Source organism: Podarcis liolepis, assembly GCF_965112155.1.
Source record: "Podarcis liolepis genome assembly, chromosome: Z".
NCBI classification, from domain to species: Eukaryota; Metazoa; Chordata; class Lepidosauria; order Squamata; family Lacertidae; genus Podarcis; species Podarcis liolepis.
The window spans coordinates 43,731,085-43,744,364 of NC_139570.1; the positions used below are offsets into that span (position 1 = coordinate 43,731,085).

Consider the following 13,280-nt stretch of genomic DNA (forward strand, 5'->3'; position numbering starts at 1 on the left):
GAGAGAGGGAGAGGGCTTGACAAATGAATGAAAGACTTTGGGGAGCCATTGTCCCAACGGCATAGACAATACTGCATTAGTTGGACCTGTGGTCTGACTGCATTAGTTGGACCTGTGGTCTGACTCCCCTGGAAGAGAGGGGAGTGGTTGTGGGCGGGAGCCCGAGCTCTGCCCCTAGCAGGGGGCGTTAGCCCCCTGCCTCCTCCTCTCACCTGGCTGGGGCCCACGCCCCTCGGCCAGCACCCAACCAGGTGCCTCTGAGGGGGCGTGTACAGCAGCCTTTTGCTGCGGCGCCAGCCTCTCCTCGGCCTCATTCTTCGCCGTCGTCTCATCGCAAGTCACCTACCCTCCACTCCCTTTGAGCTCAGGGTCTTAGTTCATTGGCCTTGCTATGGACCTTAGGTTGGTCGCCCTGGTTGTCCAGGGGGCCTGGTAGGAATTTTTCCATTTGGCATTAGGCTTTTTGTTTTTTTTGCCTACCTCGTAGCAATCGTCACAACTTTTGTGGTATTGGTGGGTAGGTTAGGCATTGGAATAATGTGTTGTGGTGTGTGGAAGGGCTAGGTGTGGCCATCGCCTATGCCTTCAATTTTTGGGTATTCCGTTAAAGGAATCTGGCGGTCGTGTACTCTGTCCGATGCCTGCTTGGCGGGAGGCCATGTCACGACCCTCGGTGACATCAGGGGAGAGCCTATAGTTGGATTAGTATCAACAGACTCCACCTACTGGTGAATAAATCCCCTTGTTTTAGACATCCAATGCCTAAGCCAATACCTTTTCACTACTGTAATCAATAAAGGTGTGGCCTATCCTTGCCCATTAACCTTATATCACGTGTCCTTGCATATTCATTTCACATTGCGGGGGTCGGGTCCTCGAACCACAACACTTTATTTGGGAGAAGAGAAAGAGGTGAGTTTGAGAGATGCTTGGGAGAGTCAAAAGAATGTCATGAAAGGAGAAGTGGAAGACCTCTTCCTTAGACTCTAAGGAATCACTGTTCCAGCAAAATAGACAATTCTGAGCCAGCTGGTCCAGCTGGACCAGTGGGCTGACTTGGTATAAGGTGCTTTGTATGTAGAAGCACAAACACACAGAGAGAGATGAGCTTGAACGGGAGAGCTGAAGGGCTGACAAGCAGCTTGGGAACAGAAGCAGGCTTTTTTAATTCAGATAACTAGATTTTTTTGGCTAATTGGTGTTGTACTCTCCTGTAGCACCTCCTGCTGGACCAGTCATAGGTATTTTCCACTGTCTCTTCTCTTGATTTCAACTAATCTCTTAATGGTCCAAAGCAGCATCTTTTAGTACCTTGGATTCAGTTTCTTTGGGGGGTTTTTCTATATAAAAATGAGTGCAAGAGTAATCATCACAATAAAATATAATCAGTGGACAGTCTGAAGTTGACTCATCCCCCCCCCCATAAGGCAGAAGGTGAAAAAATTAATTTCCTGTTTTAAAAGCCCTCACTGCCCACCTTTTCTCCTTCAGCAAGAACTTTGCTGTTTAATCTTTCTATACTCTTTTTCTTTCTATAAATCCAATATGTATTTAATAAGAAAAAATAAGATGAAATATGCACCACTGTCCGGATCTTAGCTTTGGAATATAGATCATCTGGTCGAGGGAAACTATCTTTTTGGTGGGGAGATTGCAATTGATTTAGACTCTTGACAGCTGTGAAAAATATACATAACCTCCACCAAAAGAAGGGGGGGTCTGAAAAAGGAATAAATAAGAAAATCAAGCAACCTGCACAGTTGCCTTAAGCCCTGATGAAATTGAGCCAGCCTGTATTGTGATTTTTATCTCCTCACTTAGGGAGTGTTTTTCCAATATATCTAGTGATGGGGTGGGGAGGAATGGTAGGGAGATAAGCTTTGAGATGGGTTTGCAGCAAAATAATCAACATGGATTCTCTCTTGCTGCTATTCATTCACACACACTGTCTAGTGGCAGCACCAAAGGAACAGCACATTGGGCACCTGTGAAGGCTCACACCTCAGCAAGGACCTCATTGTTGACCACTAGAGTCCCTTGACTGTCCTCCTCCTCCTCGCGGTTGTCAACTGTTCATTTTCCCTATTCAAAGGTGTAATGGAATCATAGCATTCTGGACTAGATGAGCTATTGGACAGATTGAGCTGGCTTCTCTTACATTCTGATGTTCTTACGGCTCGAAAAATGAGAAGCTTATATTGACAGATCCACCAATCCTTTATCTGAGAAGTCTGTGTTTTCTAGTACCTGGCAAAACACTGTCTCTGTTGTTTTAATGTATACTTATAATAGAATCATAGAATTGTGGAGTTGGAAGAGACCCCAAGGGTGATCTAGTCCAATCCCTGCAATGCACGAATACCAACTAAACCATCCATGACAGGTGGCCATCCAATCTCTTCTTAAAAACCTCAGAGAGAGGAGAGTCCACACCTCCCAAGGGAGACTGTTTTACTTTAGAAGAACTCTTACTGTCAGAAATTTCTTCCTAATGTTTAGTCGGAATCTGCTTTCTTGTAACTTGCAGCCATTGGTTTGAATCCTACCCTCCAGAGCGGGGAAAAAGACCACGCTTGCTCCATCTTCCATGGGACAGCCCTTGAGATGGCTATCATATCTCCTCTCAGTGTCCTCTTTTCCAGGCTAAACATACCCAGCTCCTTTAACACTTTCTCATTAGGCTTAGTTTCCAGTCCCATGATCATCTTGCTTGCCCTCCTCTGCACACATTCCAGCTTGTCAACATCCTTCTTAAATTGTGGTGTCTGGAACTGGACACAGTATTCCAGGTGTAGTCTGACCAAGGCAGAATAGAGTTGTACTATTACTTCCCTTGATCTGCACACTATACAGTGGACACTCGGGTTGCGAACTTGATCCGTGCGGGATGCGCGTTCGCAACCTGCAGTGTTTGCAACCCGCGTCTGCACACGTGCGGGTTGCAATTCGGCGCTTCTGTAATGAGAAGCTGCAATGAGCTAAGTTTGACTCCTGCTGGTTGCTAACTTATTATTGATTAAAGCATTCCTTCCCCCCACCCCAACACAGCTTTTCACCTAATGGCTTATGCAATTTTTCCAATGGTAAACCTCCCACAAAGTCCCTATTTGCCCCATGCAGGGACATTTACAGGTTGCTCATATGACGCCTGCAGGGTTTTTCCCAATAGCAGCTTTGGGAGGGTGGGGCAGTAAAGTGGATTGAGAAAATGGTGCTGGAGATAAGGTTTAAAAAGGCCCACCCCAATGACCACCTTTTCTTGAATTGAATTCTCTTGCAGCTGTTGCCATTATTATTTTTACAAACCAAATAAGGGAGTGATCATGGCACTTCTGAGTCTCATCTAGCACAGTTGTAACACTAAAATTAATGGGCATGCTAGGGCTTTCCCCCCCAGATGGCACTCACCAGAACTCAGTTCCGGTATCTTTCAGGTGGGTGCCATTGCCATTTAAGAGAATAAAGGAGGCATTCATAGTGAGTTCCAGCACCTCTTTTTCTAGAAAAATAGCACTGGGGATGACTTATCCTAAGATAAATCTGCCTTGTTTTGCTTGCCCACAGAAGAACATAATAAGAGCCCTGTTAGATCACACCAAATGTCCATGTAGTCTAGGAATTTTTCTCCCATCAGTGACCAACCAGATGCATCTGGGAAGTCCACAGGGAGAGTGTGAAGCTCATAGCCCTCCCCTGTTGTTTATGCCCCAGCAACTAGCATTCAGTGAAAATATACTTTCTCTGAACACCATGACTATGTTCTCTCTCCACTGATGGAAGCGGTGTGCTCTGCATACCAGTTGATGGTAATCACAAATGGGGAGAGACTGTTTCATTCAGGTCCTGTTTGTGGGCTTTTCACTGAGGCATCTGTGTGGCCACTGTGAGAACAAGATGCTGGCCTAGATGGACCTTTGTTCTGATCCAGCCAGGCTCCTCTTATGTTTATACAGAGGTACCTCGGTTTAAGAACTTAATTTGTTCCAGAGGTCCGTTCTTAACCTGAAACTGTTCTTAACCTGAGGTATCACTTTAGCTAATGGAGCCTCCTGCTGCCGCCACGCTGCCGCCGCGCAATTTCTGTTTTCATCCTGAAGCAAAGTTCTTAACCCGAGGTACTATTTCTGGGTTAGAGGAGTCTGTAACCTGAAGCGTCTGTAACCCGAGGTACCACTGTATAATCATATTGACTAATAACCTTTGAGAGACTTACCTTCTCCATGAATTTGCCCAACCCCCTTTGAAAGCCATTTATTGGTGGTCCTTCACTGAGTTCTGCTCCTGCTCGCCTGCTATCACAGAATTATAGAGCTGGAATCATAGTGTATGAATCATAGTGCGTAAATAATGAATCATAGCATATGAATCATAGCGCTTGAATGATTTCATCACAGGGAATCATAGGGGTGGAAGGGACTTCAAAGGTCATAGTTGGCCATGCAACCTCTGCTTATAAACCTTCCATGAAGGAGATTGCGTCACCTTTCAAGTCCGTCTGCCCTACTGTTGAACAGCTTGTACCATCAAGAAGTTCTTCCTAATGCTTAGTCATAATCCCGCTTTTTATAATTTGTGGGTCCATTATTTCAGTTCCTGGTCTCTTGCACAACAAAAATGAAATTTGCTCCACTATTATTCTGACAGCCCTTCAAATATTTGAGCATGATTATCATAGCCACATCTTAATCACCTCCAGGCTAAACATACCCAACTCCATAAACCTTTCCTCATTGGTGTTCTGGACCATGAGGGCAAAAGTAGCACTGCCTCACCAACCCCAGTAAGGCCCCAGCTGCCTGTCTTTTTGCATACAGCCATTCAGGGACTGGCTCTGTCTGTCATCGGCTGTGGCTCCACCTCCCATTGTCTTCCCCACCTTCCACTCTACCAGCCCCAATGGGAAACAGCCATCACATGATGTTTCTGCATATATGAGTATAAAAACAACTATCTCTCTTTCTTTACAGGGGGAATTGTGCTGAATCCTTCCTTCTATGGCATAGCGGGACACACCCATACAATGATCCATGAAATAGGGCACAGTCTGGGGCTCTACCACGTCTTCCGAGGAATCTCCGAGATCCTCTCCTGCAATGATCCATGCATGGAAACAGAACCTTCCTTTGAGACTGGTGACCTCTGCCATGACACAAATCCAGCTCCAAAACACAAGACCTGTGGTGATCCAGCCCCTGGGAATGATATGTGTGGTTTCCGTAGCTTCCAGGACACTCCATTTAACAATTTTATGAGCTACACAGGTACTCTGCCCTCCCTTCCTAGCTTTCTACTAGAGTTGGCCTTTTTCAAAATGTTGATAGCAAGCTTTAGAGTTACTTATTCAGGCTTCAGTTTTTTGCAGCAAAGGTGAAACTTACATGTTCAGGTTGATGCCAGTCAGTTAAGCACTTTCTAGAACATGTGAGACAGAGAACCAGTGCAATTATGTTTCATTTGATCAGCTGGGCTTCAAAAATGTTGATAGCACATGTGTTCTAAACGTACTTACTAGGAAATAATCTCCACTGAAAACATTGAGACTTAATTCTGACTTAGGCAAGTATAGGATAGAGATGAGGAGAAACTTGAAAAAGTTTGCATTTAGAGGTGAACCTAACTAATTCACACTTTCCAAAACAATGCAGTATGTGGGGGTAGTCAGAGGTTTGTATCCTGCAACTGCAGCAGTGGGCCTTGGCCTTGGACTGTGGAGATGGAAGAGAGGAAGGGGGCTACTGGGGAGCACATGGTTGCTGCTGAATGGAGAATAGATTAACTGGAGAGGAAGGCCTCCAGAGATACCGTGGAGCGGGAGCATATGGGGGGACGGACCTGGGATGAGGCCTGTCCTGCTCCTTTTGAGCCTTGCCACTTTTACCCAGGGCAGCTATAAGAAAATGTTCTCTAAGCAAAGTCAGTCTTCCCACAGAACAAGATGCAAGTGAGTGCCTTTATTTGTCCCAGTGGCCAAGACAGTGATGACCAAACAGGACCGCACAGGCTACTATCTGTTTGGGAAAAATTATATTGAATACTTACAGGGTATTTAATCATTGGTCCAAGCCAATTTTAAGGGGAATAAAAGCTGTATCCATCAAAAACTGTTCATCAGCTGAATATTCAGGGCCAAATAGTTTGACTCAAAGAAAATGGGTAAGAGCAGTTTTTTTTAAAAAAATAATTAACGTGTTTGCGGGAGGTTATTATTTTGTTGTTTCTGTTTTAGCTACTTATCTGTGCTTTGGTCTTACATTTTTATCTTGTGAACTGCTTGAAATCTTTTGGTGAAGTACAGTAAAAAATAAAATAAAATAAATAATAAATGCACAAACCGAAAAGCAGCCTTCCTTCAAAATTCACCCTTCTCATTTTGCAATGCAATTCTCCAGCCAAGTCAAAATGCATGTACTAAAGTTTAAAAATACATATATTGGTGATAATAACATACACATGTGCATTAAACTGGGGAAAATGGCATATAAAATGTGTTTATTAGGAGAAATGTACACTAAGATGTTGATGCATTTTCATTAGGTTTTTTTAATTTTTAAAAAATCAGGACACTAATATGATTAACAATGAGAACTGAATTTAAGATTGGAAAAGTGAGAATCTGAAGGAAATTAAAATTTGCCATTCCCCACCTAGTATAGGGTCATGCCAACCTCTCTTGCCCGGGTTTCTGACTTTGCAGCAGTAGCACTGATGACTACATGTTCTGGTTTATGCCTGCCCATCTGAATTCAGCACCTTTTAGAACAAAAGAAGAATGAATAAAGCAAGGGCTTTCTAATTCGTCGAGCAAAGGGATGTGTGGATGAATGATCATAAGTCTCTTCTTCATCCAGAAGCTTGTCCACTTCCCTCGCCCCACTTTTCTACCTATCCAAGCTACATTCCTTTAGGTAAACTCAGCTGAGAGAAATGCATGAAGTGCGCAAGGCTACAAGAAGTCATGTGGCACTTACAAGGAGGGCTTTCCTCCCATCATCCCAATACTTTTGATTGGACCCTCCCATCTCATATTGTGTGATTGGCAGCAGATGTGTTTAAATTAGGGTTAGGGCTCTCATTGACTTCAAGATGTTGCTGGACTACAACCTCCTGGCATCCCTGACCATTGGCCATACTAGCTTGGTGCTGATGGGAGTTGGTGTTGTACAATATCTGGAGGACCACAGATTGTCTATCCTGCATTTAAATGAAGGGCTTTGTGAGCAGTGCCTCTAATTTGCTCTGAAATTTCCCTTCCAGATCACTAGGAGGTAAAGAGAAAGGATAAATAAGTCTTGTGGTCCAGTATTTAATTTTTCTTTCTCTTATTTTTCCTTTCTTCAGTTGAGGCTGCTACTGGTCAGCTCTTTGTTGTAGAATGCCAGGGAAGCATGCAATGTTACCCAGGAGAGCTTATAGAGCAGCCATGTTCACAGTTTAACTCTTTTTTATTTAACTCTTCCCCCCTCCCACCCCCTCTCTCCTCTCTTTCACATGTGCAACACTGTGTGACTTGTTTCCACCCTGCCTTATCCCCTCAGACGATGACTGCACCAACTCCTTCACACCCAACCAGGTGGCAAGGATGCACTGCTACCTGGACCTTGTGTATCAGAGCTGGCAACCTGTCAAGAAGCCTGCCCCCATCGCTATCACACCACAGATCGTGGACCGAATGGGGACCTTCATCACCCTGGAGTGGTTTCCACCCATAGACAGGCACTTCTTTGAAAGGTGAATTGGTGGGGACAATGCACACCTGTTTGACTGACTTTGAAAGATGGGGATGGTAAATGGCAGTGGAGAAGCAATTAGTTGTTCAGGTTAAGGTTATAGTTGGGGGGCTCATATAACTGGGCTAAAATCCCCAGTTCTCTTTCTTTTCTCCCTGAGAAAAGAAGACACTGTCTTTTTTGCGAGTTTCTGGGATCGGGGGTGGGGAGAGGTTTATCTGGCCCACTGGTCTAAGTAGGTCTAGGAAGCATCTTAATTTGGCTGTTTCTTCCCTGCAAGCCATGCCCTCCTGCCCTTTGCTTGACAATATATATATGACGTCAGGCGTGGGGCAAGTAAATACATAATTCCATTCCAAATGCAAAGTCTACAGGTGCCTATATGATTACCTCACATGGTGTAGCAGTTAGAGTGTTGGACTAGGACCTGGGAGACCAGGGTTCAGATCCTCACTTGGCCATGAAGCTCACTGGGTAACCTTGGGCTACTCAATGTCTCTCTCTCTGCCTAATCTGCCACACAGAGCTATTGTGGGATTAAAATGAGAAAGGGGAGAACCATGTGTGCTACTTTGGTTTCCTCAGAGAGAAAAAGTGGACCATAAAACAAACAAACAAACAAACAAATATAAAATAAAATAGCTTCTAGACTAGCAGGGCCTACCTCAGAACCTGCTGCAACTTAGCTGTGGGGAGAGCCTGTTTGGCCCCAGCTTCAAGCTGCTGCCTCTGACAGTTCGCCTTTTTCTTTCTCCCTTATAAGAGGCAGTGATTGCCACCAACTCTGATGGCTTTAAAAGAGAATTACACAGATTCATGGAGGACAAGGCTATCAAATGGCTATTAGCCACGATGGCTATGTTCTACCTCCTCTGACAGAGGCATGGTGACTGAATATCAGTTGCTGGAAACAGCAGGAGGAGAGAAGGCTCTTGTGCTTGAATCCTGCTTGTGAGTTTCCCACAGGCATCTGGTCGGCCACTGCGAGAACAAATGCTGGACTAGATGGACCATTGGCCTTAAGCCATCAGGCTTCTCTTAATTACTCTGCTTCCTTCACTTGATCCCCTGCCTTGTGGCAGCAGGGAAGGAAACAGAGGTGACAGCACACGCGTCCAGATTCCCAGCAGGGATGTGATTCTATTTGTGTCCATTTCTGCTGGGATGGTGGCCCTGCCAGCAGGGGTCATGGAGGGAAGCCATAGAGATAGGCTCTTGGTCCTTTGGTGAGTGCTTAAGCTGGGCACTCAGATAAGCACAATCCTATTTCAGTCAACGTTCAGGATGCTTCTCTATCCCTACCATGCTATCACAGGGATTACCAACTTTTGTTGCAGGGGGAGGAGGGTGTCAGTGGACACATTTGGAATTTTGAGAAAGTGTAAAAAGAAAAAGAAAAAGAGCAGACAAAGAGGAACAGAATGGTAAGGGCATGCCCACTCCCCAATCAGCTGCCCCATCAATGGGCTAAGACACATTTGTGTCAGTCACTGTCACCCTTCACTTAGAGGTGTCCAGTCCTGGCATCCAATAAAATGTGGACATCTCTAAGTGGTGGTGAGGGGATTTGATGCAGGAGAAGCTGATATGGATTCTTAAGTGACCTTTTTGGAGACCTTTTGTGGGAGGCACAGACAGTACTGGGGCACACACACTAGCACCCCTAGATGCCATTGGCAACCCCTCCTATATGGACTATGCAGTATTCATGATTGAACTGCAGAGTCCCAAGGAAATGCTTGGAATCATTCATATGAGAAAAAGACCTTGGGTTGTGCCCAGTGCTAGAGTAGATTCATTGAAATTGATTTATATGACTAAGCTAGGCACATTAATTTTAGTAGGTTTCCTCTGAGTGGATCTTAGCTTAATACAATCCTTTATGTCTGAAGTGGCCTTTGGTTTTCCCTGCCTTCACCACTACTCCCCACCGCCACCATCTTTTCTCTCTCTTTCTAAAAGGGTAAATTAAGTTCTTGCAATATGTATTTAATTTATATTTCATAAAGCAGTTATTGTATGTTAAATAAATTCCATCTGCCTATTAAAAACATACTGATACAAGGTTAATTGTTATGTAACAAAATACGTCTCTCTGACATACGTCTTCAACCTCAATCAGTATGTTTTTAATAACCCCTGGCTAGTTCGTACTTAAGTAACACACAATGGCTGGCCTGTTCGATCTAGGATTTCATAACACAGTGATCATACCCTAAGTCAACACTAGATTTCTTTGACAAACCCTTCCATTGGGGTTTCAGTAGTATGGAATTGGCATAACTTGTGGATATCTAAGAAGACATTGTCCAGTAGTTATGTCATCATTTTCTCAGTTTCTCAAGCCTAGGATAAATAAATCTTACCGAGATTTTTTTTATTTTATTTTAAAGGCAGAACAGGGAAATTCCTCAGACTCTTGTTCTGAATTAATAATTGATGCCTTGGTCAGTTCCTGTTGCTTTATTGCTGATCTAAGACAGTGGAATGCTCTCTCTATGTAGCCCTCCAAACTCTCCTCAGGCCCTGCCTCACACCAACCCTACTTCATTCCCTCCTTGGGTGTTCTTTTGCTTAGCTCAGAACTCCGGTCATGCCTCTTGCTTGCCCCGATGGAGGACATCCCAATGCAATATTTTTATTTGCATGCTGCCTTTCCATGAAAAGAATCATGTTCAAAACAGCTATGGCAAAGAATCCAGGAATAGATCACAACACTAACACCATTGCAATAACAATTTAATAACAAGTAAATAGTTTAACAGGGACAGGGGTGGCACTGTGGGTTAAACCACAGAGTCTAGGACTTGCCGATCAGAAGGTCGGCGGTTCGAATCCCCGCGACGGGGTGAGCTCCCATTGCTTGGTCCCTGCTCCTGCCAACCTAGCACTTTGAAAGCACACCAGTACAAGTAGATAAATAGGTACTGCTCCGGCGGGAAGGTAAACGGCATTTCTGTGTGCTGCTCTGGTTCGCCAGAAGCGGCTTAGTCATGCTGGCCACATGACCCGAAAGCTGTATGCTGGCTCCCTCAGCCAATAAAGCAAAATGAGCACCACAACCCCAGAGTCGGTCACGACTGTACCTAATGGTCAGGGGTCCCTTTACCATTACCCTAAATGGTTTAACACAATTAAAAAGGTAGAAATGTAAAAACATTAATAACAATATTTACAATAGAACAATAAAACCAACATTTCTGTACGAGAAATATAATAAGATTGCACTGGCGAGAGCAGAAATAACGAGGGACACACTGATCCTAGAAACATGATGTTGTTCACGGTCCCTCTCCTCCAGTAACTTGCAAGGTTTCCAAAGTCAGGGAGTGTAGCAGGGAACCTCCCTCACATGATGCTGCTCAGAAAAGTACGTGTAAGTGTGTCTAGAAAGTAGTCTGCTGTACAGAGGTAGAATTACATTCATTGTTGCACTTGCTTTCATCTGGCCCCATCTACCACTGGCGTGTGGTCCTTGGAAAGTTGCCCAGAAGGGAATTCTCAGAACTCAGGGACACATTCCAGCCAAGCAAGACTACTTGGGGTACAAAGCAGGGCTAGCAAGATGTGTTACCTGGAGAGAGTTCTGAGGTCTAGATATAGAGGCCTGGAGGGCCACATTTGTCCCCCCAGGTCTGATGCTCTAAAGCAGGGGTCAGCAAACTTTTTCAGGAGTGGGGCCGGTCCACTGTCCCTCAGACCTTCTGTGGGGCCAGACCCAATGCCTCCCGAAAGCACCCCACCACCTGAAAGGCCCCCCACCTATGCCACTCATGCCACAGCTGCCAACACTGCCTCGTCTTCAACAGCATTGGCGTCCTCTGTCTCAGCAGGGCACAGAGCCCATGGTGCTGGCCTGGGCGACAGAGGCAGCCTCTGCGCTGCTTCCGCTTCCTTCCTGCTCGGCCGCTTCCTCCCGCTTGGCCACCTTAGCGGGAAGGAAGGGGCAGTACCCAGAGGCATCTGTGGCTTTTGATTGGCTTCCTGCAGCCAATCAAAACCCATGCCACGTCACAGAAGTCAGTCTCCGTGTGGCAAGGTCTCTGTGCCGCACCTGTATAGCTCAGAGACTGACTGAGTGGGTGGCATGGTCCGCAAAGTTCATGGGCTGGATTAACAAGCCCGGTGAGCCGTATCCATCCCGCAGGCCTTAATTTGATGACCTCTGCTCTAAAGCCCTGAATCTCTGTGGTGCAATGGGTCAGTGCATCTGGCTGTTAGACAGAAGGTTGATGTTTTGAGCCCACTCAGGGACAGCTGTGGGCAGGATCCCTGCATCGCAGGGGGGTTGGACTAGCTGATCCTCAGGGTCTCTTCTAACTCTACAGTTCTATTATTATAATGAACTAAGCTGGTAGCAGGAGGTGAGACACTGCACAGATGCTCTCAGAAAGCAGGTGTTGTATTCTAGAGTCTTAAAATGAATGTGAACTTGGGCTACCAAGTAAGCACAAGTAAATACTGGAGCAGACTTGATAATGGCTATATGTAATAGATTATCAAGTTGAGCATGCAGAGACACCCATGGAGGCCTTGAAGTTTATGCATTTCCCCACATGCTGCACGGGCAGCCGTTTGGGGCAGGTGCCCAGGGCCCCATTCTCCAGAATGAACAGGAGGGTCCTCAGCATGGCCAGATGGGCTTACTAAAATTTGATGTGGAGTCACGGATGTTGTCATGTAAATGGGGTGGAAGTGGGGGGTTGGGAGTTTAGGTCCATTAAGTTTAGGTCCATTAAGTTTAGGTCCTTATCTCTCTCGCCCTGACCTAGCCACTGTGATCCATGTGACGGTCACCTCCAGACTGGATTATTGTAACTCGCTCTACGTGGGGCTGCCCTTGAGACTGACCCAGAAACTCCAGCGGGTGCAGAATGCCGCGGCGAGACTCCTTATGGGGTCTTCGCTGCGAGATCACATTCATCCGGTACTATACCAGCTGCACTGGCTCCCGGTGGAGTACAGGATCAGGTTTAAGGTGCTGGTTTTAACCTTTAAAGCCCTATACGGCCTAGGACCCTCGTACCTACGGGACCGCCTCTCCTGGTATGCCCCACAGAGAAACCTACGGTCTGCAAATAATAACACCCTCAAGGTCCCAGGCCTCAGAGAGGTTAGGCTGGCCTCAACTAGAGCCAGGGCCTTCTCGGCTGCGGCTCCAACCTGGTGGAATGCTCTGTCACAAGAGACTAGGGCCCTGCGGGACCTGACATCTTTCCGCAGGGCCTGCAAGACAGAGTTGTTCCACCAGGCCTTTGGTCAGGGTGCAGCCTGACTCCCTCCTCTGGCAACCTGCACAGAATTTTGTTTAATCGGTTGCCATCAATTTGATTTTAACTAATTTTTATAATGAAATATTTTTAGAATGTGTTATTATTTGATTGTTTATTTGATTGTTGTTAGCCGCCCTGAGCCCGGCTCAGCTGAGGAGGGCGGGATATAAATAAAATTTATTATTATTATTATTATTATTATTATTATTATTATTATTATTATGTACAGAATCAAAAATGACCTGATGGTGCTGCTGTTCACATCATACTCACCACTTGT

The 13,280-nt window shown here is 45.5% G+C and overlaps 1 protein-coding gene across 1 annotated transcript in view; it reads left to right on the forward strand.

Annotated features, from left to right (window-relative positions):
* PAPPA (pappalysin 1) overlaps positions 1-13,280 on the forward strand; it is a 231,910-nt gene that overhangs the window by 59,867 nt on the left and 158,763 nt on the right. The window contains exons 4-5 of the mRNA XM_083485697.1: positions 4,968-5,261; positions 7,536-7,728. Of these exons, the coding sequence (XP_083341823.1) occupies positions 4,968-5,261; positions 7,536-7,728 (487 nt within the window). The remainder of the gene's footprint in view (positions 1-4,967; positions 5,262-7,535; positions 7,729-13,280) is intronic.